Source organism: Podarcis liolepis (assembly GCF_965112155.1).
Source record: "Podarcis liolepis genome assembly, chromosome: 2".
Lineage (NCBI taxonomy): Eukaryota > Metazoa > Chordata > Lepidosauria > Squamata > Lacertidae > Podarcis > Podarcis liolepis.
Genome location: NC_139555.1, coordinates 1,443,090 through 1,470,997, shown reverse-complemented (window position 1 = coordinate 1,470,997; position 27,908 = coordinate 1,443,090). Strand labels below are relative to the sequence as shown.

Genomic DNA, 27,908 nt, shown 5'->3' with positions numbered 1-27,908 from the left:
GCATGCACCATGTCATGTGATCGATTATGTGGGGCAAGGCTTACCTGCCCCCCCCCAAAATATTTTATTCAAGTTGGCCTCCTTGCTGCTTGGCAACTTTAGCTCATCACCCATCCTGATTTCCCATGCACTAGAACCGAGTAACATAGCCCAAATGATCTAAGGGCAGGGCAGGAACTAGTATCATTTGAGTAGTTCTAGAAACCAACAGACTCCAGGAATTCAGTTAGGAAATGTATTCAAGAGAAATAGATGTGCGGACAGTCACTATAATTTCATCACTAATTATATTTCTATCATTATGATTCCATCCTTGTTTTTTCTTATTTGTGTTCCTGTATCTATTCCCTGGGCTATGTGTTTCCACTAAGGTTTAGATGGTGCTCCATTTGACCTGTTTGTTTTTAATTGAAAATATGTTTTAATTTTTGAAAAAGCGTATGTTCAGAACATAATTGGATTTAATAGGACTTTGAGAATGAATAGGACTTCAATCTTTCTCTAGAAGGAGGGGAGGAAAGTTGCTCATCAAACCATTTTATGCAGTGATTCTCTTTCTCTGTTCCAGGGACCTTTTGGGCCAGCTGGCCGTGAAGGTCGACAGGGTGAGAAAGGAGCCAAGGTAAGAGAGAACACTGTCCTGGGTTTCCTCCCCACTGTGTTTTTTCCTTCTCCTGTTCCCTTCTGTGGAATTCAGTCCCTCAACTCAAGATGCATAACTATTCAAATAATAGTGCAAAACCAGCCACTGCTGTATGGTGCATCTTGCATCTGCTGGAAACCTGAATCAGTCTTGGATTAATTGAGCATCCCTCCTCTAGGTGTTTATTAGGGATGTTGGAGAATTCTGACAAAGATTGGAAATGGGAGTAGGAATTGCTGGTGACCGCTTACTGCATGGAACGGAAATCACTCCAGTGAATACAATTGATATTCACTGTTGTTGCCTTCAGTCTGCAAGTGACATGTAATCGTTTTCATTTTTTTCTCCATTTGCACTGACGTGAATGGAGCAGAATAATTATTTAATTTCCATCAGTCATGTAATTTTGCCACAACAGACAGTGAGACAAGTAACAGCTTTGGGCAGAAGAGAAACTGCAGGGGAATGAAAACAGTGCTGCCTGCATGCATCCAATATTGGGCAGAACAGAAAACAATGCTGATATATTTCCCTTTCTGTCCGTCTACAGGGGGAGCCTGGCACAGATGGACCCCTGGGGAAAATGGGGCCTGTGGGTCCACAGGGACCCCCAGGCCGACCTGGCTCAGAAGGTCTACGTGGAATTCCGGGTCCTGCTGTGAGTATTTTCCTTCACTGGATAACAAATGTCTGGGAAAAGGATGACAGTAGTTAGAAAACCAGACCCCAAATGTTTTTTCAACAAAGAGAGTGGACAACTATTCTTCAACATTTTCACTTCAGAGAGGACCAGAAGCCATTATATTTAAACTCCAGGCAGCAGGTGAGGTTAAGTTACCTACTTTTTTAAAAAAGAAAAAGCAGCATTTCCCTAATGCCAAGAGAACTTTGGCAATGAGCAAGGTGCCTTGGGAGGGGTGAAGAAAGAACCCTCACTTGGGGACAATCCCAGTCTTCAGGAGTGAACAGACTAGGTAGTTTGTTAGATCCCTTTCAGATGCAGGCAGTGATTCAACAGAGATGTTGATGCACAAATAAGGAAACCATGTTCTCTTTTTAAAGCAGTTCATTTTGTCAGCTTGAGGGAACTGAAGCAGTGAAAAAATGGCAAAGGAAGCTCCAGCTGTGCATGTAGTTGCCTTACACACACACACACACACGCGCGCGCGCGCGCGCGCGTGCACACACACACACACACAGAGCTTCTTTAGATTTCAGCCTATTTAGAGATACAGTGGTACCTCGGGTTAAGAACTTAATTCATTCCGGAGGTTCGTTCTTAACCTGAAACTGTTCTTAACCTGAAGCACCACTTTAGCTAATGGGGCCTCCCGCTGCTGCCGCACCGCCGCCGTGCAATTTCTGTTCTCATCCTGAAGCAAAGTTCTTAACCCGAGGTACTATTTCTGGGTTAGCAGAGTCTGTAACCTGAAGCGGCTGTAACCTGAAGCATATGTAACCCGAGGTACCACTGTATATTTCGTTTGTGTGTTTCAATTCTTCAAGCATCCATAATTGACAATCTTTGCAAATCCCGATACAAATTGACCTGATCTGCAACTGCCAGACTAATGTGTGGATCAGAATGCAGTTATCGGCTTTCACACTTCCTGAATGTCCCAGCTTAGTTCTTGGCTCTAAAACATATATAAATGCAGTTCAAAATGTATATTTTGAGGGGGGAGTTTAACATTATGTGTTTAAATACATATTTTAATGTATATAGAGAAGTGGTTTTTTTTAAGAATTGCAGATTAGTGTGGAAATAGTAGACACACGCAGAAAGGGCACAGACTAGAAATAGTCTCCTCCATCCACCCATCCCCATGTCAACCCCACTATATCTGCTTTGACTTCATAGGCGTGCTTTCTGTAGTCTCTCCCTCCCCACCTTCAGCTGGGCTCAAAGCTGTGTAAGTGTCTTTCTTTGCATAATGCTTCCTTCTGTGGTCTCTCACTTTGCCCTTCTTTCTCCCCTAGGGTGAACAAGGTCTCCTGGGAGCGCCTGGCCAGGCAGGGCCACCGGGGCCTGTGGTGAGTGGCAGGAAATGGAGGGTCCGGGGCAGGACAATCAAGACTGCTTGGCAGGGGGTTGGACTCGATGGCCCTTGTGGTCTCTTCCAACTCTAGGATTCTAAGACAACAGCTTCCCTTCTTCTGGAACTCTTAAAATGGAAGCTGTTTATTCCATGCTACTCCTTTACTAAGCCCCATCCACCATAGAAAGGGTCTTTCATGGGTATTTATTTGGGTGGGGGGAGAGCAGTGCTAGAAGCATATTCCTGGAACTACAATAAAGAGCAGCCTGGCAGTGGAATAAGTTTCCCAAGTTTGCTTTGTATATTATGAGCATTGGGCATCAGTGGTGAAAAAAGCAAGGGAGGAAAGCAGCTGCTCATTCAGACTGAGCAGTTACTACAGCTACAGCACAGGACCGAGTTGGGCTGAATTCCCATAGCCATGGGCAGCTGTGAGCTGATGACTTTTGCATGTGAAGCAGCCATCATGGATGAAAAATCATGTCAAGCAAGTGAGTCAAATTTCAGTCACATCAATTCTGAAACCCTCCTACTGATTCCTGACTGGATTGTGGCCTGCGCTGAGTCCGGAAGCTCAGATGAGCTCTTGATGCAGCCCTTCTTCTGTTCACAGGGTCCCACGGGGCTTCCAGGCCTTAAAGGTGATCCCGGCTACAAAGGAGAGAAGGTGAGTGTGAGCAGCACCTGCTTCCTGGTGGGAACAAGCAACTGGCTCCTCCCCCTAACTTCCTAAATCTCTCCTCTTTCCTTCTAGGGTCATGCAGGACTCATTGGGTTGATTGGGCCCCCAGGTGAGATGGGTGAGAAAGGTGACCAGGGGCTGCCAGGGAACCAGGGAACACCAGGCCCCAAGGGCGACCCCGTGAGTAGATGGGAGCTCTGTTGAGATGGAGGGGGGTTGGGAAGCAAGGCTGGAAAAAAGGGACTCTGGCTGATGCTGTCTCCTCCTCAACAGGGAATCATTGGACCCTTTGGGCCCCCAGGCCCACCTGGATCTCCTGGCCTCTCAGTAAGTACCACCACCAACCTCTTCGTCCTCGATTCTTGTCAGTTTCCAGTGCGTGACAATTCAGATCTCTGTACACGTTTCTCAAGAGAACTGCACCAGAGCGATGCCTGAAATGAGGCCCTGTTTGGTACCCAGATCCTCTTGCATGTCTGCCAGCCTTCACACTCTTATGGGTTCCCAGGCGCCCCTCCTTTGTTCCAATGTCCCCTCTCTATTCATACAGATGCATTTTCCTTGCAACATTTCTTCTTTTTTAAAATGATATTTATTAAAGGTTTAGAAATTACAACAAAAACAACAAAAAATTTAACAGGACATACATTACAATGCATAAAAAGAAAAACACAGAAAAACAATACAACAGTGCAACAAAAAGAAACAATAACACTAAAACACAGATCCAATATTCCCTATCTTTACCTTTCATTTGCTTGTTTCATCGACCTCCTCGCACCTCCCTTCTTTGTATTCTAGTTCAATTAATTGTTTCAGCAAATTCTTTCCATCTTACTCACTTTTTGTTCTATAATTTACCTTAACCCAATCTGACCTTATATTTTACACTTTGGCCCATTAACAATCCATTTTTACTTAATTCTTTATAACATTTCTGCTAAAACCATGTAACTTCATTCCAGCATCCTTCTAACATTCATTAATTTTGCTATATTTTTGTAAATATATTTTAATTTTTTTCCAATCTTCTTCCACCGACTCTTCTCCCTGGTCTCCCCTTGCAACATTTCTGCTCCGCTGCCACATTAAAAGATGCTTCCTCCCTGACCCCTCTGCATTTCCTAACCCCCCCTTGATGCACAACGCCTCCTGGCTTCTGGGGCCATCTCACCAGACACAGGGTGCCCTGCAAGCTCCCTTCCACTCATCCACCCCTTTTCTATCTCCTCAGGGACCTCTGGGACAAAAAGGCAGCAAAGGCTCACCGGTGAGTAGCTCCAGTTCCAACAGGTGTTGTGGGCCAGAGGAAGGTGGGAACTTGCCCCAGGGCTGCATGTACTAGTAGAAAGAGCTGACTTCTTCAGCCTACATCATGGTAATAAATGTACCCACATTGCATAGGTTGGCTGGTATATAATTTATTATGCTTCAAGTAGCCATAGAAAGGGACTAAAAATCTAAACAGTGGGCGGGGACACTGAAATCCTTACTCATAGGAATGCTGCTTAGTTCCCCTCCTCAGCTTCTAAAGGCAAGTTTTCACTATTTACTGCTGGTTGAAGCTGCCATGATTGCAAATGAATTGAGACCCTTCACCAGGAAAACTAGATATTGGGTGGAAGGATTCCAGTCTAGTTTTCTCTGTGGGAAAAATACTGTTGTATGCAAGAGCATTCAGTCCTGGGAATGGCTAGAATTGCCACATGAGTACAGCCTAGATGCAGGTCTGTCACCTTATGAGAACAAAGGCACAAAATCCAAAGTTTGGGAGCCAAGTGGGGTTTTTAGTGTTCAGGAACAGGGCCTTAGTGGTCCTCCCCCTGCCATTTCCATTAGGCGTTGCCTATGTGTACTGAGATGAAGGGGTTCTGAATTTGTGCTCAGGCTCTGTTCTGTTGTCCTGCAGGGGCCTATTGGACCAAAAGGTGATCCGGGATCTGCAGGACCCCCAGGGCCACCAGTGAGTGACGGTAGAGAATCAGGAGGAAGGGATTATCCTGGGACCACCACCACCCGCTTCCTCCCCCCCTCCCATTGTCCCTTACCTCACACCTTCCCTGCTTCTGGTTCCCCCACTCTTAAGGGTCGACCTGCTGAGCTGCGAGAGCCCCTGCCTTTGGAGAGCGGCCGCAAGAGCCGCCGCGACTGGGAACTCGGGGATCAGGGAGATGCACCCGGGGAGATGGATGCCGACCCCAATGCTGAAGGGATGGCAGAGGTCCTAGCAGCCCTGAGCTCCTTGCGTGACGAAGTGGAGCAAATGCGGTGTCCACTGGGCACTCAGGAGAGCCCAGCCCGGGTTTGCAAGGAGCTTCAGTTTTGCCACCCCCACCTCACAGATGGTGAGATGAAGAGTCGTCCGGGGCATAACCAGGGCTAAACAGGGAGCCGGAAGTGGGTCTGTACCTGTTGCAGTTCCAGCCTGGCAGGAAGGAGGAGGAAATTGTTCCTGCCTTCTTATCTTGCCTCCCCCGTGGTGAATGCTAGATTACAAGTGCAGTGGGGGCAGGGACCTTCTTCTCATTAGTCTGCAAAGTGGGCACTTTGATTGTGCTATATAAGTAATCCCATTTCAGACTCAGGGGGGAATTGCCTGATTGAAAAATATCCCCACGGGAGAGCGGGGCAGGAGAAAAATCCCTACACCTACAAAACTAACATATCAGAGAGAAGGCTGATTCTGAAAACTCTGTGGGTGGTTTCTCCTGCAAAGGCTCACATCTGAAACCACTGTGACGTCTCTTGGATATTTTCAAGAAATGAGGTGCGTCAGGGCTAGGGAAGGTATCTGGGCTAGGAAACCTTGACCCAGCTTCAAGGCTGATTTCTCCAAGTGGGTGCAATCCCAACCCCACCCCAAGCAGGTTTGGGAGCATGGTGCTTGCCTTAGCAGTAGTCGCATGTCCTTAAACTTTTTTTTTTTAAAAAAAACCCCAAGCTGTTTAAATCCAGCTACAAGGGAAGAGGTTTAGCAATCTTCCGCCCTTGCATTCCCTCCAGTATTTTAAATTCAAGCTTGTGGCTTGAAGCAAAAGCTGTGCTGGCCTCCCAGTTTGCCCACTCCCAGCAAGGCTCAGAGAGAAGAAGTGTGGCAGCTATAGCTCTCACTAGAGTGTGAGCCATGGCAAAATACCAGACAGGGTGCTGGGGGGTTAGAGGTGGAGGAAAGAGGTAGCCCACCACCGCCTTGCATGAGCCAGCGCTGGAAAAAATATTTTAAAGGGGTCTCTGGGTAGTAGTCAACTATGTTTTACTCAGAGTAGACCAGTTTAAATTAATTGACCTAACTTGGCCATTCCAGTGGGTTTACTGTGCATAAAACTTGATTGAATACATCCCACTGTAACAAAGCTATTCATCCAAATGTGATGACCCAGCCACCCTCCCTGAAATCTCACCATTGCTGTGTCAGTTTCCCTGTGAATTTGAATACTGTACATCCATAAAAGACACTTTTATCATGGGAGTGCAGAAAAGAAACACCTAGTGAGGGGAGAACCTCATTGATCAAAGAGGACTAATCAAGCTTAGTAGCTATGGAAAGCTGGCTGGCTGCTGAAGGAAGAAAATGGAAAACTTAGGAGACAGAAATGGAATGGAGTGTTCCGGAAAAGAGTATGACTGAGTGGCTAGGAGAGAAGCACTCTGCACCACAGCATTTTGTTGTGGTCCACACTTGTAGCCTTAAAATTAGAAGACTGTCATCTAGGAGATAAAGCAGATATTAACTTTTTACCTACCTGTCATGGATTCTTTTAACAAACTCTGGGGTTGAAATATTCTCCAAGCATTCATTTAGGCCTCTGACTTCTTCTAGTTGCAGTGGGAACATCATCATCCTCTAAGGATTCCCTGGCCTCTCCTGCACTGACACCTGTCCATTTGTTGTTCTTCAGGTGAATATTGGATTGACCCAAACCAAGGCTGCAGCCGGGATGCCTTCAGAGTTTTCTGCAACTTCACAGCTGGGGGGGAAACTTGCTTATTTCCTGACAAGAAAGTTGAGGCAGTAAGTAGTTGTGCTCAGTATCAATAGGGATGGCCGAGGGAAAGGACAGAAGCTGTGGTCATAGTATGTTGTGAACAAGTAGAATGAGGACTAGATGAATATGATTGTAAAGTAGTTTGTTCATTGAAAGGTCTATGCAAAGGATTGGTTTTATATACATGCCTGGCTCAGGAACCTGAATTCAAAGTCCTAAAATGAGAAACCAATGTGTCCCTAGGTGCGACTCGCTGCCTGGAGCAAGGAGCAACCAGGAAGCTGGTTCAGCACATTCAAGAGGGGCAAGAAGGTAGGGCTTTTCCTTCCATTTTGCCACCCCTGATGACTCCTGGAAGCAGTCTGAGAAGGACATGCAGTGCTTCTCCCCGTCTCCCATGATCTCCCATGATCAATCCCCAAGTGGATCCCCACGAGGTGTGCTTTGGGGGGGGGCGGGAAGAGTACCCAGTGGCTTTCCACCATATGGCCTAATCAGGCCACCCCTATATCTCCTTCTTTCTGTTACCAGTTCTCCTATGTGGATGCAGATGGCAACCCCATGCAGGTTACCCAGCTCACATTTCTGCGCCTGCTTAGTGCCATTGCACACCAAAACTTCACCCTCCTCTGCCAAAATGTGGCTGCCTGGTATGAGGCCGACACCAACAGCCACACTCGGGCTTTGCATTTTCTTGCCTTCAATGGTGTGGAGCTGATGCACAACAGCACAGAAGCCCTTGTACAAGCCTTATATGATGGCTGCCAGGTAAGTTGTTGGCCTTTGGCTCCACTGTGACCATGTCTTTACGTCAGGCTTGCCTTTCCCTATATATCTCTAGAGATTGTCTCAGGGCCTCCTGATGTTCACCCCAGGATTTGGGAGGAGCTCCATGACTTGCAAAGGGGGGGGGTCACTCTTATGGATGGGCAGCTCACTTTCTGGTCCATCTCATTTTTGCATGTGTTTACCCATTAGATCTCTTCCATCTCATTTCTCCAGTAATTATAAATATCTGTATTTCAGTATGATAGATTGGCTCTGCTGGTTGGTGCTGGATGAGAGCTGCAGAGCCACAGGTTACCAATCCTGGCTTAGAATAACATTTCATTAAGCATTTGGGACGCGGGTGGTGCTGTGGTCTAAACCACAGAGCCTAGGGCTTGCTGATCAGAAGGTTGGCAGTTCGAATCGCCACGACGGGGTGAGCTCCTGTTGCTCAATCCCTGCTCCTGCCAACCTAGCAGTTCGAAAGCACATCAAAGTAGATAAATAGCAAGTAGATAAATAGGTACCACTCCGGTGGGAAGGTAAACGCCGTTTCCATGCACTGCTCTGGTTCGCCAGAAGCAGCTTAGTCATGCTGGCCGCATGACCCGGAAGCTGTCTGTGGACAAACGCCAGCTCCCTCAGCCTATAGAGTGAGATGAGCGTGCAACCCCAGAGTCGTCCGCGACTGGACCTAACGGTCAGGGGTACCTTTACCTTTAAGCATCATTAGGTGATGGGAGTGAAGTGCACAGTTCTCTAGAGCATGGGTAGGCAAACTAAGGCCCGGGGGCCAGATCCGGCCAAATCGCCCAATCGCCTTCTCAATCTGGCCCGTGGACAGTCCCAGAATCAGCGTATTTTTACATGAATAGAATGTGTCCTTTTATTTAAAATGCATCTCTGGGTTTTTTGTGGGGCATAGGAATTTGTTCATCCCCCCAAAAAAAATATAGTCCGGCCCCCCACAAGGTCTGAGGGACAGTGGACTGGCCCCCTGCTGAAAAAGTTTGCTGACCCCTGGTCTAGAGCAACAAAGTGATCTGTGAATGGCCCATTGTAATTAGCAGAGTGGGGTGGCTGAAATACCCAGGGATTCCTATAAATAGGGCTCTAGTCAGTCTCTTTCTTAATTGTACACACACCTTGAACAACGAAGGCAAAGTGAGACTACCGTCTGGCCAAACAACCTTTGCTGCTTGAGGTGAGCAGGAAGTCATCCCCCCACCCCCACCCCCACCCCACCCACTGCCTGCGACTTCTATTGTGCTCTGCTTGATGGCAGACTCAAAGCATTTGTCAGAGGGCTTAGCTCTGGAGAAACCCTGCAAGATAAATAGATGGAAAGAGAGAAGAAGACATGACCCTCTCCTGTAGTCTGAAGAAGTACAGTCAAGACACAGGGTTCACTAGCCTTAATTTCTCTGCAGGTTGGTTTATCTCACCTGGGATAAAATCAAGGCAAAGGCCCCACCTTTCTTTTCTCTTGGCTGCTGCTTTGTCTAGAGGCTTGTCAACTCCTCATCTGGCAGGTGTCCTGGGTTTTTTAAAGCTTCCTGACAGCCTGAGATTTAACGGATCTGTTTTGTATTCTGAAACCTCGGCCAGCTGGCAGTTGTTGCCTGGAATTCCTGGGCCTGCAAATATAGCAGAAGGAGATGATTGGTGGACTCCCTGGTGATGTCACAAACTGTCCTTCGCTCTGTATGGAAAGGTTGCTTGTTAGTGTTCTTCCTCATGGGGATGTGCCTGCTCTGTCTCCCAGGAAAAGGCTCACATATTCCCCCTCTACAAGTCTACAATTCATCCTTCTCAGTGAGAGATACATGCCCTGGCATGTGTGTTGGCACTGGTTATTTCCATAGTTAGATAGCTTTCTCCCTTGTCTCTCTGAGTAGACCGCCTTGTCTTTGTGGGTTCAAGGCCATTGCCTGCTTGCCCCCCCCCCAACTTAACTCAGTGATCTTATGGCTCTCTGACTAAGATAATTATTTTGCCTTTCCCAAAACCTCCAGTGAAACCATGTCATGCTCTGTTCCACCAGCAACTTCCCTACAGCAAGCATCCACAATGTGGCTACTTTGCCCACCGATGTGCTCTTCCAGCCTTGTCACGTGATTTCCTTACTCCTGTCTCAGGGCTTCTACACAGGCTTCTCACCCCCTGCCTCCCCCAAGATTTGGCTCCTGACGTTCTCTTCTCTACTCCTCCAGGTACGCAAAGGCCAGGAGCGAACAGTTCTGCAGGTTGTGACACAACGCGTGGAGCAGCTTCCATTGGCCGATGTGGCTGTTCAGGATTTCGGGGACACCAACCAGAAGTTTGGCTTTGAGCTTGGGCCTGTCTGCTTCAGCGGCTGAGCCTGAAGATGGACAGCTCCCTCTAGACTGTGGAACCACCCCTGGGGAAAGAGAGAGAGCTAAAATGCTCCATTCTCCCTGAAGTTGGGCGTGGGAGACGAGCCAGCCCTGGAAAGACCTGCCGTTGTATTTAACCAGATGACAGCCTCCTATTTATGCGGCCAAGGTCCCCTTGGGGCTGTGACTCTTGGGGAGCAAAGCAGGGCCCAGACTGAGCCAGGGCCCTCCCTTTCTGCAGCCCCGACAAATGGTGCTATTATGCCGCCTTAGTGAAGCACTGGACTGACTGCTCAGCACTGGCCACCTGCAGGGATGGGGGCAATGGAGACCGCATCCCACACTGCTGACCTCCTGCCCCTGCCCCCCAAATAAAGTTCCCAGGGGCATTAAGACTTTGCCCAAAGTATCTTGTAACCTGGGACTTCAGGACCATTCTATCTGTACAGCTTCCCGTGAATGGACATGGGCACAGTGCAAACTGAATAAGGGGAAAGGAAGACTTCCTTGGGTGATCACAGAACAGGATTCAGGTTCGAATCTTACCCAAGACTTAAGGACTGATCATAGGTGATCCAGAACTTCTATGCTCTCCCTTTTGAGCTCAGTTTAACTGAAAGATATGTGTCCGGGCATGACAATGGTATCCAACTTAGATCGGATAATTTGGGCCCAACAGAACCTCTTAAGATCTTCTAGGGACTAGTGGGACAGGGAGGGGCCCAGCCCCCCAACCAAGAAATGCCTAGATGCTTGGAGTCTGTGCCCCATTTTGACCATTATTAACTCTTGTCTATTTCTGCTCTGGTGCCAGATGGTACCCATGTAGCACACAACACAAAGTCTGGGGAGCTGAGGGGGGCTGAGTATTCCCCCCCACACACATTTTTAGTCCTTCTAATAATCCCAGCTGTGAACTTTCATGCTGGGAATAGGAAATAAGAGGAAGCTCTCTATCCCCTTATCACCCTTGTCTATCATTCCGTCCATGCTGGGCAGAGAGTGAAGAATTCTGGGTTCTGTTCTCTAGGCCCTCTCCCCATTTTTGACAGATGCCTGAAAGATATGGCTAGCGATTCAGACATTCATGTCCTTCTGTGGAAGGGTGATGATATGGTGCTAGTTAGTTCCCAACTATCAAAGAACCTGAATGTCTGCCAGCTTCCTGTTGACCAAAGCTCCTGAGAGTGGACGCAGGACAAAGTCTGAAATGTTTCTTTTCTGTGCTGTCCCACACTCATCCCTTGGCACTGACCTCCCTTCAAACTCTGGTGCTAAAAGCCTTTATTTGTATGCTTTTTCTTTATATCTCAGGCTGTGGCGCCAAGTGGATATGTGTGTTTATCTGTGAGCGTGTGTGCGTGTGTGTTATTGTATCATCTAACAATCTGTATTAAAATCCTCAGAGCGTGTGACTGCCCCACTGTTTTTGTGCCAGCTGGCTGTTCGAGAGACACCAGCCAAGCCAAGACTGCCTAGGTGCAAAAACAGAACTCAAAGCTAGATAGAAAGGCTTCCGGGATGGTTTCCTTGCCTATTGGCTTTCTGGAATGACAAAAACATTGCAGGTGACCTCATGGCTTCCCTGTTCTTTTGCTTGGTAACAAGGATTCTGTTTGATTAAAAGCAGATGTGTTTTCCTTTCTCAAGACATGGGGCTATTTTCTAAGTCAGGGATAGGGAACCTTTTTTCCTTCAGATATTGCTAGACTCCAACTCTCCTTGCTCCTTGGCCACAGCGGCTAGGGCTGATGGGAGTGAAGTTCAACCATACCTGGAGGACCGAAGATCCCGTACCCCTGTGCTTTTCCCTCCCAGAGTTCAGAGGGTGGCTATACTTGCTGCACCAGCACCACTTGTATTGGCAGGACTTGACAGATAAGTTTAAGTCCATGGCTAAAATAGCTTCCTTGGGAGATGAGCACAAGTGCTGAACTAAAATGGAAGAGGACAGTGCAAGATTTAGGGTGGTGTGGGTAGTTCCCACCACCCAGGGCACCAAGCTGAGGTGGGTGCAAAATTGAGAAGATCCATAATTGAAAAGATCCATTTGGGGGTACCAAATTTTGGGCTTGCTCAGGGTGCCATATTACCAAAAATTACCAAAGTACACCCCGGAGTTATTTACACAAACAATGCACCTGCTCTTCTCAGCCCCCCCCCCATCATGGGTAACTATGCACAACCAGAGAGGATTTAGGAGAAGTGAAATGCCAGTAGACAAATGTCACAGCAGGGAGTGCTGTTAGGAAGAGAGTTACATTCTGTCTGTCCTTCTCCTATTCAGCGGGAGGTAAATTGAGGGCTTTATATGCACTCCGTGATGTCAGTCCATGGCCAGATCTGATTGGCTAAATAGCACTGTGAGGTCAAAGTCATATTCGTGGCAGGATTCCCTATTGGCAGCGAAAGCAGTGGGAGGAAGCAGCATATGGGGAACAGTGGCTATGAGCAGGCATGAACAAACATGATAAACTCTCCCATTCCCACCCTCCCCATGGCAAGTTTCACTGCAGAATGCCTCTCTTACAAAAGATGTGATGTAGGACAAATCCATCTCTCCAAGCTGGGCTGTCTATGTTAGTTTTAGCAGTTAACTGTGACATGAATATTTCAGTAGATAAGAGGCCTAAATTCTAATATTTCTTTTCTGTCACTTCCTTCACTTTCCTGAACTTGCTCATTTTATTCATTTTTGGCAATTCTTGGGGCTTAATTGCAATCAGGATCCAGAAGAGCTCATTTTTCTTTTTAACACCAGGACATGACCTTACAAAGTGTAATTTTTTTTAAAAGAGAGACGATGGCAGTGCTTCCAATCAGAGGCAGAGGCAGTTGTGTTCAGTCATCTGCCTGAGCACATGAACATTGTATATGCGGATGAGGTGCACCCACGCCCAGTGCCTCCCCAAACATCCCTGTATTTGCATTTCCTTGAATGCAGGTAGAAATCTCCATGTGATCTGGGACACTTACAAAATCAGGATTCTTCACTGGACATAATGTTCTTCTGGCATATAAGCAACATGGATTGAAGGGACTTGCAGATCTTCCCTTTTTAACACAGGGATTGGCCAGGACAATGTGTGTATGTGGATATCATGTGTGAGAGAATTGGGAGTGAGGCTTATGGGCATAGAATCATAGAATGGTAGAATTGAAAGGGACCCCAAGGGTCATCTAGTCCGACCACCTGTAATGCAGGAAAATCCACTAAAGCATCCATGACAGATGGCCATCCAACCTCTGCTTAAAATCTCCAAAGAAGGAGAGTCCACAACCTCCTGGGATGCCATTCTCCTGTCAAACAGCTCTTACTGTCAGAAAGTTCTTCCTGACGTTTAGTCAGAATTTCCTATCTTGTAACTTGAAGCCATTGGTTTGTGTCCTACCCTCCAGTGCAGGAGAAAACAAGCTGGCTCCATCTTCCATGTGACAGCCCTTGAGATATTGGAAGATGTCTTTCCTATCTCCTCTCAGTCTCCTCTTATCCAAGCTAAACATACCCAGCTCCTTCAAGTGCAACTATTCTGCACACCTTCCAGTTTGTCAACACCCATCTTAAATTGTGGTGCCCAGAATTGGACACAGTATTCCAGGTGTGGTCTGACGAAGGCAGAACAGTACTATTGCCATATTTTTTGCACCATAACACTCACTTTTTTCCTCCTAAAAAGTAAGGGGAAATGTCTGTGCGTGTTATGGAGGGAATGCCTACGGGTGGCATGCCTACGGATTTTCCTCCTCTAAAAACTACGTACGTGTTATGGTTGGGGGTGTGTTATAGAGCGAAAAATATGGGTACTTCCCTTAATCTGGACACTAGACTGCTGTTGATGCAGCCTAGAATAGCATTAGCTTTTTTGCTGCTGCATCACACTGTTGATTCATGTTATCCACAGTTTGTGTTTGTTAATAGCAGATGCATCTGTGGGTGACCCAATTTGGATCAGGTCTGCAGGAGGGGGGTTCAATCTTTTCCTCCAAGTTACATCTCAAGGTTCCTCTTTCCAGTTTCTACCTTCCCAGGTTCCTCTTGCCAGTTGAACAACCCCAAACTGCTATATATACAGGCAGCAACCATTTCACACAGGGGTTCTGTTCCTGGTCCTGGTCAGTGAAGTGTGCATAAGAGTGACCCATTATGCCTCATCCCACCCCCCATTATGCCTCATTACGCCTTCTTTTGGGTCCAAAAGGACCCCTGCAGAGGTGATCAGATGTCAATTGGATAAGTCTAAAATGGTCACCACCTACTTACCCACTTGGGGATGGTGGGGGTTATTAGTCCAGTCCATCAATACATAACCCCTAACAGTACCTAGTTAAGAAAAAGCCTCATTTATATGACCTTGGAAGAGGACTATAAGCTTTAACTTTTCATGCAGGTGGGAGGAGGGGGAAATCAGTGGTAAGGAACTGGTAAAACATCCAGTGTTTCCATTCAGGATACCTGGTTACTCCTGCCATTCACAATCTAAAGTGACCCTGGCCATGTATGACAAAGGATATCTGAGAGAGATTCCCTTTCAAGCAAAGCCTTAAAAACCGGACTCTTTCTGTGCTATCAAATCATGACTTATAATGACATGCTTCCCTTTAAAAAATGACACCTGACCCCAAGCACATCAGGGGCTTTTTAAATTGTGTGTCTGATCACTCCAGTCATGCATAGAACAAGGGTGTTTTAAAATAGTCTTTCCAAAGCAAGGACTGTCATTGTGCAACTAATCTGACACTTTCCCCCTTGAAATTTTAAATAAATATTGACTGCAGCATGACCTGACTTCCACATCCACTCACACAAGGACTCCTCTTAGTTACTAAGGCTTAGTGCAGGGATAAAGAACCTGTGGCTTTTCAGGCGTTGTTGGACTGCAGTTCCCATCATCCCTGGCTACTGGCTATGCTGGCTGGCATTGATGGATGTTGTAGTACATCAACATCTGGAGGGCAATACTTTGGGGGAGGTTGCTCTAGCCCTATACTCATTAATATGAATAATTTTCCATAATTGCACCCATCATTATCTTCTGTCACAGGAGAATTGTACATGGAGGTCACCCTATTCATTTCTGCATCATATAAAGTAGGCTAATCTGAGAGATGACTTACTCAGGCTCACACAGGTTGAGCATCAGGATTGGGAGTGGATTTGAACACAAATCTCTGGTCCAAATGCAACACTCCATCCACTGTACTACTTTGATTCCACATAGGCATTCACAGAAAGAGAAGGGGAAGGAATCACCATTTTATCAGCTATCAATAACCAGGAATGTTTGAAAGAGCTACTGAAGCAGCTAATTCACATATGGGATTCTTCCTAGATCTGAACTGGAAGTGCTCGCTCTATTTCATTAACACTTCCAGCAGCAGCAGATACTGCTCCCCCACACCCAATGCTTGAGGAGAAGATATTTGCCTTCATTTAGATTGTCCTCACTAGCTCTTCAACTGACTTTATTTGTCCTCAGTGAAGTCATCCCCTAACTAGATCTGATTATATGTGTCTGTTGCCACATGTTCCCATTCACATGATGGGACCAGGACTCATGCAAGAAGAATAAAGAAGCAGTAAAGAGAAAGCAGGGGATGAATGGCGCCATGGCAGACCAGATAACAGAAGTGAGAGCAGCATTCAGAATCAGAAAAATGTGAATATGCTTTAAAAATTAAGAAGGTTGGGATGTGGAATATTTCTACCCTGCAGTGCTACTTTTGACCCAAATATCAAAATTCAGTGAATTCCTACATGAGCCATCCCTTGGCTATGGGTACAACAGAGTAATTAAAGCAGCATTTCCCAAATTCCTGCTAGTTCAGAGACGCAATGGTTGGGTTTTTTTCCTGTATTGAAAGAGATATGCTTCACTCTTAAAGTTGGATTTAATTTTAGGGCACACAATGACAGCCTGTCCCCAGAGGACGCCCCCCCCCCATGCTTCTGCAACAAGAGCTACTGTTTTGCAGCATTCTTTCCCTTGGGAGACACCTTGTGTGCCCAGGCGCCCCCATCCTACAGACCACCTTAAAACCAATGAATAATAAAACATGACAACTAGTATTTGGGTCAAATAAGACAACATTATCGGCTACAGGCATTGGGTAGAACCAACCATTTCTGACCGGCCTGCTGGAAGGATATTTATTTGGGGTCAATCGGAAGTGAAGGAGTTCTTGAGCTACATCAAGGAGTGGCTCCCTCGCTGGATTGCTCCTGGGGTGTGCTGTCATCCTTGCCCCCGCCTGGACATCTGGACAGAAGCATCACCCTTGATCCCTTTAATGGGATACCCCATTTTTCAGAGAAGCAGGCAGAGACTACAACCTCCCCTCCATGCAAGACTATGGCTATCCAGTACCTAAATTGTCAGAGTTGTGATGATTGCTATGATGGCAAAAGCCACAGGGCTGAAGCCAATTTGCCAAGTGGGAAAATTCCAACTCAGTCCTGAATTTGGTGACTGACAGAGTCCATAGCCAGGTCTTATCATGGCAACACATACCAGCCAAGTAGGGAGGGAGGGAGAACTGACAAAGAAGTGGCTTCCTAGGCAAGCCTCAGGCCTCCTTACTTATATACTCAGAGACTGGATCCAGATGAAGCCAGCCACCCTCATTGGACTGAGTGAATGCCTTACATAGGAGTCAATTCCTAGGGGCCAAGGTACTTTCACCCCCCCCCCAATAAAATTTTTGAGCCCCCCCCCTCAGTTGACAGGCATTACCATTCAAATGGTGTGTGTGCACTGTGTCTTGTGATTGATGATGCAGGGCAGGACTTACCTGGGCCGCCCCACCCCTATTTTATTCAAGTTTGAACCCCTGATGCCTTACAAAGGTGCAACCTTAGATGATACTTAAGCATATGTATAATGTGCCCCGAGGCTATGGTTAGCTCACACAGCCAGAAAGAATGCATGTACTGTTTGAGTTAGCTAGCTGCATTTAAAGCACTCTTATACCACTTAACAGGACGTGGGGGGTGCTGTGGTCTAAACCACAGAGCCTTGCCGATCGGAAGGTCAGCAGTTTGAATCCCCGTGACGGGGTGAACTCCTGTTGCTCAGTCCCTGCTCCTGCCAACCTAGCAGTTCGAAAGCATGTCAAAGCACAAGTAGATAAATAAGTACCGCTCCGGCAGGAAGGTAAATGGCGTTTCCATGCACTGCTCTGGTTCGCCAGAAGTGGCTTAGTCATGCTGGCCACATGACCCGGAAGCTCCCTCGGCCAGTAAAGCGAAATGAGCGACGCAACCCCAGAGTCGGTCACGACTGGTCCTAATGGTCAGGGGTCTCTTTACCCATACCACTTAACAGCTTCCCACAAAGAATCCTGGGAACTGTAGTTAGTTAAGAGTGCTGAGAATCGTTAGGAGACCCTCTCACAGAGCTACAATTCCCAGCAACCATGACAAACTACAGTTCCCATGTTGGTTTGTTTTTTCAGAAGCCATGATTGCAAAAGTGGTGCAATAGTGCTTTAAATGTTAGGTTATAGGTGTGCTGTTAGATGCCACCCATATGAACCCATTATTTGGCATTGGGAATTCTGTGCAATTACACAGAGACACCTCTAACTTCCACAAGTGATGCTGTGAACAACAGAAGCTGCCTTAAACCAGATCAAGTCTTCTATCCCAGGCCTCATTCACACCATTCATTAAGAGCTCTTTGATACTACTTTACACAGCCGTGGCTTTCCCAAAGAATTCTGGGTTTACCATAAGATTTTAAGTTTTTCTTAATACAATAAAATAGGGGCTACAACAAATACAAATATAAGTAGAATACTGAGTCCTCTTTTAAAAGTAATTCTGGGAGCTGTAGTTTGTTATGGGTGCTGAGAGATGTTTGGAGGCCCCTATTCTGCTCACAGAGCTACAATTTCCAGAGCTCCTTGGAAGAGGGATTGATGGTTCAGCCACTCTGGGAACTGTAGCTGAGTGAGGGGAATAGGCATCTCCTAACAACTCTCAGCATCCTTAATAAACTACAGTTCCCAGAATTCTTTGAGGGAAGCCACGACTGTTTAAAGTGGTATCATAATGCTTTAAGTGTATGGGGTGAATGTGGCCCCAGTATTTCCTTCTGGAACTTCCAAGTGCTCTCCAGGTGCAGAAAGTATCACATCACTTGCTACCAGAGCTTTATTCAGCTGGGATGTGTGTGTTTTTCTAAGCAGGCAGGCACTGAAACCAGGACCTCTTAAATGCCAAAGAGGTGCTCTACCACTATGCTACAGTTCTGGTGGGCCAGTGTGGTGTAGTGGTTAAGAGACTCGTAATCTGGTGAACCGGGTTTGCGTCTCCGCTCCTCCACATGCAGCTGCTGGGTGACCTTGGGCTAGTCACACTTCTCTAAAATTTCTCAGCCCCACTCACCTCACAGAGTGTTTGATGTGGGGGAGGAAGGGAAAGGAGAATGTTAGCTGCTTTGAGACTCCTTCAGGTAGTGATAAAGCGGGATATCAAATCCAAACTCTTCTTCTTCTTCTTCTCCCCACCCCCTCAGATGGGCTGATTCTGAACATGACTTTGAAACACTCTCTGGGCTAGCAAGCAGAGAAGCCACCCAGACACCTGTGTCCCATTCTCAGTCCTGACAGAGAATAGTTCCTGTATTATGGGGGAAGAAAAGATCAAGACTGACCTTCATAAATCTTTCAGCTGCACTGTTCAGGGTGATTCCCCCCCTCCCCACATCCAAAATAGAAGTTGCTTGCTCAACACATTTTCCCAAACCTGTGCAAGTTCACAGGCCAATCACCTTCCCCAAACATTTGCAGTGGAAAGTCTGGCAGGCGTTGAATATTCAAAAACTTCCGCTAGCTGCAAGTGTGTGGGGGGTGGGAATGGCTATTAATGTGCAAACCAAAGCCAAGGGCCGAGTGAAATTTGTATTCCTGAGCAGGATGAAGGCAGCAGGTAACATTCTTGCATGCTGATGATTTCTGAGCCTTCTGTCCATGTGGGAACTTAGTACTGCATCACCAGCAGCACACAGCTTCCCAGCATCCAACCACCAATAATAATAGCTTCTCAGGAACTCTCTGTTAAGATTAAAAAAGGAGAAGCAGTTCACAAATGACAGGGCGCACAAACCACAGGGCTCCCATGCCTTCCAATGCGGCTTAAGTGGCAGAAGACCAGAAGGCCCCTGTGGTGTGTGCTCCCTGTCATTTGTGGACTGCTATTTGTTTCAACGGGGCCACTTGGCATAGAGCTTTGTTGGATATACCCTTCTGTCTCTCTGAATTAGACTAATCTTTACATGGGGAACACATGGGCTTCTCAGACTGCCCAAGGCTTGGGAAGCCTTGATTGTATGCAGTCAGTGCCCTCTGGAACTCTTTGCACAAAGGTTCTCATGGAACAATACATTTGTCGGCCTGCTTTGGTAATTCTACACAAACCAAGCTGTGAGGAAAGGAATCTGACACCTGCTGAAACTACCCTCCCTTTCATTAAGTATTGCACTACATTTTTTTTCTCCTCCCCTGTAGTAATAAAATATTTCACTTAATAAATATTGCACTTTTTTATGGATGCGACTTTCTGGATTATTTAGCAGCATGCTTAGAAGAGAACCTTTTGCCCGGATCAGCCCAGAGGAAGCCCAAATTCATTCTCCTTTCCTACCAACCCTGCAGCAGCTGATTGTTTCAGACTTTCAGAGTGGCTTGTTTTATGGTTCTGGAGCCCGGATTGCCTATCTTCTTGACATAATAAAGACAGGCCAGCGGTGGCCATAAAGAGCAGTATTAGAGAGAGTCTTTTTTCAGCAAGTGAAGATGCGGTATAGGCCCCTGCAGGCGTGAAGGAAGGGGGTGTGGTGGGGGCCGGCTGCCCTGGGTGTCAGCACTGAGAGGGGTGACAAAATGCTGGGTGGCACTCACCACGGGGCCTGCAGAGCGCCTGAGCCATGCGTCTATCCTGGGAGTGACACGGTGGCTTGGGCACCCGCAGGCTCCGCACTGCCCAAACAGTCCGCCCACTGCCTCTCCCCCAGCTGTAGGGCGACTGAATAGGAGGAGGCAGACGCTTTGTGGACCATCCTGCCCCAGCTCGCCCCACCCCACTTGCTTGCTCCGCCGCTGGGCCCCTGGACTGAATGCTTTTGCTCTTCTGCAGATGGACCCAGGAGAATACAAGCAATAAAAAGTAGACCAAACCAGATCTTATTGTGGCGATAAAGATATGCTTGAAAGTATATAAGGAATTGGGTGGGGTGTGGCGTACAAGAATGGGCTAAGGATGGGCTTGTGGGGTCTAGTCCCCAATTGTTTTTCTTTTTGAAGTAACTGAAATGCTTCTGGGTGGTTGATGAATGGGAGGAGAAACGAAATTTGTGGGTGATCTGGGTTACTGGGTAGAGTATTAATTTGGGGAAAATAAATTAATTTAAGATTACTTTTATCTAGAGTTGTATAGTGGGTAGTTGAATGGTCATCACTGAAAGAGACTTCAATTCATCTGAAACAGGATCTATTGGAAAATGAAGAGGAAGTGTTGGCACAGGGTGACTTATGGTGCGATTCAAACTAATGGAAGCATTTATCTGGGCTGATCTGCGTGGGAAATTTGTTAGTTTGCCTTCTGGGACGTTTCAGTTCTACACTTGCATTGGTACTTATAAATTAGCCCGTGCAGATTTTGAAAAGTGCTCTATATAACTTCTGTTGAAGCAGTAAAAGAAGGAGGAGGTTTCTCTGGAGCGCTCTTCTCCTTCCCCTGCTGTGGCTATCAGGTGTCCAGGTGTTCTGCACCTATTCCTTTATGTACATAGTGGATCCCAAAAGCATTTTGTGAAAACTAAATGCCATTGACAGTGCATTATGGTTCCCTTCTCTCCCTCCCACCCTCCCTCTCTCACACATGCAAAAGGCCTAGAATTTGCTCAGCTAAGACTACAAGACACTAACAAGGTAGGCAGGTGTGCCTCATAACTAACCTGCACCTAGGCTTGCAGGTGGTCATTTTCTGTCTGTGTGTTTTCTTACAAATCAAGTGCCTAAAATTTGTTTTCCCACACCTTAGCCTAAATCTGAAAGACCAGATTTGTTCCCGAAATGGAATTTTGAAGCCTAGTGCAGAGGAGGAAATCTGATGATGATGACCAACAAGCCCTGACCCATACCCACTGTTGGGGGCCTGATGAATATGCAGAAGGGTCTCTTCCTCTTCTAAGCTTCCTGTGGTCCAATGGCAGGAACAGGCACTAGCTTATTGTCTGGGGATATTAAAGCCTTGAACAAGGAAAGCAAAAAGACCAGACCTTCTTGAATATATCCATTGTTAAGACCCAGAGACTCCTTTCAGATTAGAGACCCAAAACACAAAGGGAAGATGAGCAAGTTTCCTGCTTGGCAGGTGTTTCCTGCTTGGCAGGGGGTTGGACTCAATGGCCCTTGTGGTCTATTCCAACTCTATGATTCTATGATTCTAAGTTCCTAGCAGGAAGAAACATTAAACAATGTCAGTTCTTCACAAGGTAGATGTGGATTTCCTGTCGCTCAGAGTCTAATTTTAGATCGAGTACCCAAGTGGTGTTCTACTCCAACTGGGATGAAATCCACCTGGGGCTTAAATCAGAACTGTGCAGGTTATACTGTATTTTATTCAGTCAGAATGATCATCATAGTTCTTTTGGGTGTCTTTATCCCTGCTGGAGTCCTGGAGATTCAGCCCCACTGGTTATGGGCACAGGAAACGAATCTCTCTGTTCTTGGTCCCAGCCTATGCAGGAAGAACATAGAGAAATCATTGGGGCAATCAAAATCTAAAAGGAAAAGGCCATGGTGTGATTCTTTGCAGAATTAAACAAAAAGGGAAGGAAACTGTGTGTGTGTGTGTGTGTTAAAGACATTCACACACATACCCATACCACTGCCTCTCTGTACACCTGATGGCAGTGCTTCTGCTACTTAGCAAGGAATTGGAAATGGGCAAAGTGATTCTTTTGCATTGATGAAAAGGCAAGAAGCAGTGTGTGGGGAGGCTGCTTATTCTTCATACAGATCAATGGCTAGATTCTCAAGAAAGGGAAAATATCTCTCTCTCTCTCTCTCTCTCTCTCTCTCTCTCTCTCTCTCTCTCTCTCTCTGTGTGTGTGTGTGTGTGTGCCTCTGCCTTTTGCATCACTAGCTTCCTGTATGAAGGCAAAAGACACTTCTGTTGCTCTCCCCACTTTTGGCTGTGGCCCCAGCTGCCACTTGCTTGTTCCCAAACCCTACAGAGTTTGCCCACAATAGAATGTGGACTTGGGCTGAAAAAGTTTCCCCAGCCCTATATTAAATAAAATAAATCTGGGAGCAAACCCTCCTCACTCAGAAACCAGGTGGAAACATTTGCTAATAAATTTAAAAATCACCCTCTGGAGGAGTAGCTGCCTTAGGCTGCAGGCCTAACCATGTCTACTCTAAAATTAGTCATTGAATTCAGTGGGGCTTACTCCCAGCTGAGTGGGGTTAGGAGTGCAGCCTTAGTCTGTCACAGCAGAATGAACAGATTTATTACAGCATAAGCTTTTTGTGGACTGGAGCCCACTCAATCTGATGGATTCTAGTCCATGAAAGTTTATGCTATCATAAATCTGTTAGCCTTTAAGGTGCTGTTTTTATCTTATCAAGGGGTATTTGGATGCAGTGAATACAAATCTGGAAGATTTTCAGGGAATTTTCTGGGGGGGTTGGGGTGGGGTCTGTTTCCCCTTAAAAATCCAAGTATATATATGTAACCATGAATGTCAAAAAATGGGGTAATGTTGACATTCATCCAGTCTGAGAAATTTGCTGTAATTTCCCTCTATCCTGTATGAACTTCTTTTGGAAGCGTCTGGAACAAGGGGGTGTTAGTCATGAGCTGTTCTTCCAGACCAGGGATGGGGCACCTGTGGTCCTCGAGATGTTGTTGAGCTCCATTTCCCACTAGCCTTTGGCAGCATGGACAGTGGTCAGGGATGATGAGAGCTGGAGCCCTTCTGCATCTGGAGACCACAAGGTTTGCCACCCCTCCCCTTGACTGCCAGGGAACAGGCTTGCTAGCAAATGGTTAATGTGAGCCAGACTCCGCAGCCACCTCTGGATTTGTGTAAAACAAAATATTAACGCTTCCACACTGATATCTCCTGCTAAAGGGGGATAATCTTACAGCTTCTGCTAAAATCTTTATGAGACTGCACTAATCCTATTCTGTGAGATACACTGAATCTAGTTATCCCCCATGTTTTTTCTCACCCAAGAGAAGAAGAAGAAGAAGAAGAGTTTGGATTTGATATCCCGCCTTTCACTCCCCTTCAGGAGTCTCAAAGCGGCTAACATTCTCCTTTCCCTTTCTCCCCCACAACAAACACGCTGTGAGGTGAGTGGGGCTGAGAGACTTCAGAGAAGTGTGACTGGCCCAAGGTCACCCAGCAGCTGCAGGTGGAGGAGCGGAGACGCGAACCCCGTTCCCCAGATTACGTGACTACCGCTCTTAACCACTACACCACACTGGTTCTATGGCACACTCTTCTTTTGTGCAAAATGGAGATGAATGACCCTCTCTAGGTTTGGGACAGCCAATCTTCTTGTTGATGGGGCAAAAAAGGTCATTAATTGGCAGTTGGTTATTCCCAAGATATGGGGCGCAAGTTGCATTCCATCCTAGGGAGGCTGGAGCCTGTTGGCTGAAGAAGGGTCTTTGAGTGCAGTTTTGTGGCTTGAGATGGCGCAGAAGATGCTGCTCTTCTACGACTAGTGCAGTCTGTGTTCTTGCTCCTGCACCCTCATGGCATGAGTGTTGGTGGGTACCAAAATGACTCAGAGTATATTGGCACAAACTTGCATATGAAGATGTATCCATACAGTGGTACTTCGGGTTAAGTACTTAATTTGTCCCGGAGGTCCGTACTTAACCTGAAACTATTCTTTAGCTAATGGGGCCTCCTGCTGCCACTGCGCTGCCGGAGCACTGTTTCTGTTCTCATCCTGAAGCAAAGTTCTTAACCTGAGGTAATATTTCTGGGTTTGCGGAGTCTGTAACCTGAAGCGTAGGTAACCTGAAGCATATGTAACCCAAGGTACCACTGTATAGGCAGAAATGCAGATCTCTGAATAAATTAAAGTGTTGGGTGTCTGGCATCTTACTGGCACTGCCTTTGGCGATATGCTCTGCAAGCATTTTTTTATGTGGTTTTTTTAAAGGTGGGGGTGGAGAAGGGAAGGAGATCTGGAGCTCAGGCTCTTCCCATGGGCCATGGCGGTTTCCCCTACTCCACCCCACCCCACCCCAAACCATACATTGTTCTGTTTAATGATTTATTAATTTTACAAAGAAAAACAATTGACAAAAACAATCCAAATTTGATACATATTACCGGGGGGGGGGCAGATTCCATTATGACTTCCAATCACCCCAATGTGGTTCCTAAGTTACATTTTCGATACTATCAAGAATGTACAATCTGCTGCTGAAATGGAATACTGAGGAAGAAACGGTAAAATCCGCAATGATAAAATGGGCACAGGACATAGGATATAATATTATGTTTGCTGACTGGGAGAAGTTGTGGACCACCGGGATTAAATTTACGGCATGTAATGCCTTAAGAGAGAATATTATGAAAATGATGTACAGGTGGTACATGACTCCAGTCAAGCTTGCAAAAATATATCATTTGCCCGACAATAAATGTTGGAAATGTAAGGAAACTGAAGGTACATTCTTTCACCTTTGGTGGACGTGCCCAAGGATTAAGGCTTTCTGGGAAATAATCTATAATGAAATGAAAAAGGTATTTAAATATACCTTTCTGAAGAAACCAGAGGCTTTTCTCCTGGGCATAGTCGGCCAATCGGTGTTAAAGAAGGACAGAACTTTCTTTATGTATGCTACAGCTGCAGCAAGAATTCTCATGGCAAAGCACTGGAAGACACAAGACCTACCCACTCTGGAAGAATGGCAAATGCAACTAATAGACTATATGGAAATGGTGGAAATGACTGGCAGAATCCAAGACCAGGGAGAAGAGTCGGTGGAAGAAGACTGGAGTAAATTTAAAACTTATTTACAGAAACATTGTAAAATTTTCGAATGCTGATGACGTTGAAATGAATCTAAGGCAGTGTTTTTCAACCACTGTTCCGCGGCACACTAGTGTGCCGCGAGATGTTGCCTGCTGTGCCGTGGGAAAAATTGAAAAATTCGAAAGTCAAATTTTCGCCCACTAGGCGGGCGCCGGACTGTGTCCACCCTATTTCCCATCCATCCTGGGTGGGGATCAGATCGGATGGGATCGGATGAGAGCGGACAGGCGGTCCGCTCTCATCCAATTCCCCATAGAGAGCAGCGGGGCTCTGACTTCTCCCTCTCCGCACACAGTGGTGGTGTGCCTCGTGATTTTTTTCATGAAACAAGTGTGCCTTTCCCAAAAAAGGTTGAAAAACACTGATCTAAGGGGTTCTAGCAATAAGGTAAAATGTAAGATGGGATTGATAAATAGAGAAACTAAATTGGATATGAATTTGCTGAACCAATTTTTTAAAAAGGGATACAAAAAAGGGAGGCGTGAGGAAGTCAGGAAAATAAGTTAACTAAAGATGAGAAATCAAAAAAGAGGGAGTTTTGCTTTTTTATATGTGTTTTTCTTTTTATTCTTTTTTCTCTTTTGTGCTTAATGTTTGTATTTTTGTATTTTGACTTTGTATTTCTTTGTTTTTGTACGTCTTCTGAATTTTTCTTATTGATAAAATTTAATAAAATATTAATTTAAAAAAAACTAAGTTACATTTTCGACTGCTCACTTTCCATTGTCTCTCCTAAATTGTCTCTATTGTATTGGTTTTGTAAAATTTCCTACCGTCATGCAGGGGTCAATCCAAACCTGCCAAAGAATTTAAATGTTTACAATGTTCTTTTAGGTATACTCTGTAAGTATCCCATTCTCTATTAAATGTTTGTTCTGTAACATCTCTAAGTCTTCCTGTCATTCTTGCTAGCTCTGCGTATTCTAGCATTTTCGTCTGCCAGTCCAACTTAGTAGGAATGGATTCCCCTTTCCATTCTTTTGCTATTAAGATTCTTGCTGCAGCTATTGCATACGTACACATTCTCCTTAGGCTTTTTGGAATGTCATTACTCATTATACCCAGCAGCTCATTATATATTATATCCCAAAATTATCTTATTTTTTCACAAGTCCACCCACATGTGGATCATAGTGCCTTCCGCCTCTCTGCATCTCCAACAAATGCTTGGCCTAGTTTTATACATTTTGGCCAGTTTTGAAGGTATAAGGTACCAATGGTAAAGCATTTTCATGAAATTCTCTTTCAGATTGTAGTACACAGTGAATTTCATTTATTTTTTTAATAAAATTTTTATTAGTTTTTCACAATTTTTATACAAACAAACATTACACATCACAAACAAACACACACATAAACAAACACGTATAATTACAAATCCTTTCTTCTTGAGCCTTATTTCAGCGACTTCCCCATACCTCCCCTTTCTGCATCCCAATTTCTGAATTAATTTCAGCAAATCCTACCCCTTAATTTTATCATATTTTCCTTACTCTTTCTCTTTAACTTAATCTTTTACTGCTGTAATCCCTTTTTTCTAAAACCTCAAAATTTTAGCATTCCTCAATTTTACAATGTTTCTTAAGATAATTTTTAAATTTCTTCCAATCTTCATCCGCCGTCTCTTTCCCCTGGCCATGGATTCTGCCACACAGTGAATTTCAAGTCCTCCCTCCATAATATTTTCCATGCTTCCAATTGGATGTGTTAGCCAAAATCTTTGGCCCATTGGACCATTACCGATTTTACTTCTTCCCAGGCTAGGAGGAGTCTGCACATTTTAGAGAGTAACTTTTCTTTAGTTTGAATTAATTCTTTCCCGAATCTTGATAATTCTGTGGAGAAGCCCTTCTGGTTGTCTTTTTTAAATGTCTGAATTAGCCAGTCTGTTAAGTGGGTTTGAATTTCTTCAATTTTTTAAAGTTTTAGCCTATTTTCCTTCTCTTCCAATAAAACTTTGTAAGTTGCCCAATTACCTTTCATGTTTTTTCCCCTCTTGACTGAGAATGCTTCTATCGGGGATAGCCACCATGGTGTTTTAGGCTCTAACAAGTCCTTATATTTAGCCCACACCATGTATAGCGGTTTTCTTACCACATGATTCAAAAAACCTTTGTGGACTTTAACCTTTTCATATGTTATACATTGTTCAAATACCTGTACTGTTATAGAAAAATCCTTGGGCTCACTTGGATTGCCAGACAAAGACACCAGCCAGGAACAGAGGAGCAAAACAGCAGTCTGTAGGCCTGGTCTGTAGGACTGTTGCAACAGGACTTCCACCCACCACATGGAAGAAGCAGAAAGAAACCCTGCTCCCTCTTTTATAAGTATTCCCTTTCCCCCATAAACACCTCTGGTGAA

The 27,908-nt window shown here is 45.6% G+C and overlaps 1 protein-coding gene across 5 annotated transcripts in view; it reads left to right on the top strand.

Annotated features, from left to right (window-relative positions):
* Nucleotides 1-11,887, top strand: part of COL5A3 (collagen type V alpha 3 chain) — a 118,767-nt gene extending 106,880 nt beyond the window's left edge. For 4 of the 5 annotated variants that reach the window (XM_083486070.1, XM_083486069.1, XM_083486071.1 and 1 more), the window contains 13 exons: nt 569-622; nt 1,194-1,301; nt 2,624-2,677; nt 3,296-3,349; nt 3,437-3,544; nt 3,638-3,691; nt 4,599-4,634; nt 5,274-5,327; nt 5,451-5,709; nt 7,264-7,376; nt 7,594-7,662; nt 7,882-8,118; nt 10,332-11,887. In XM_083486070.1, the coding sequence (XP_083342196.1) occupies nt 569-622; nt 1,194-1,301; nt 2,624-2,677; nt 3,296-3,349; nt 3,437-3,544; nt 3,638-3,691; nt 4,599-4,634; nt 5,274-5,327; nt 5,451-5,709; nt 7,264-7,376; nt 7,594-7,662; nt 7,882-8,118; nt 10,332-10,478 (1,347 nt within the window). In that variant the 3' untranslated portion in view covers nt 10,479-11,887. The remainder of the gene's footprint in view (nt 1-568; nt 623-1,193; nt 1,302-2,623; nt 2,678-3,295; nt 3,350-3,436; nt 3,545-3,637; nt 3,692-4,598; nt 4,635-5,273; nt 5,328-5,450; nt 5,710-7,263; nt 7,377-7,593; nt 7,663-7,881; nt 8,119-10,331) is intronic. The other variant, XR_014521657.1, reaches the window with a different exon arrangement.
* The last annotated feature ends 16,021 nt before the right edge of the window (nt 11,888-27,908 follow it).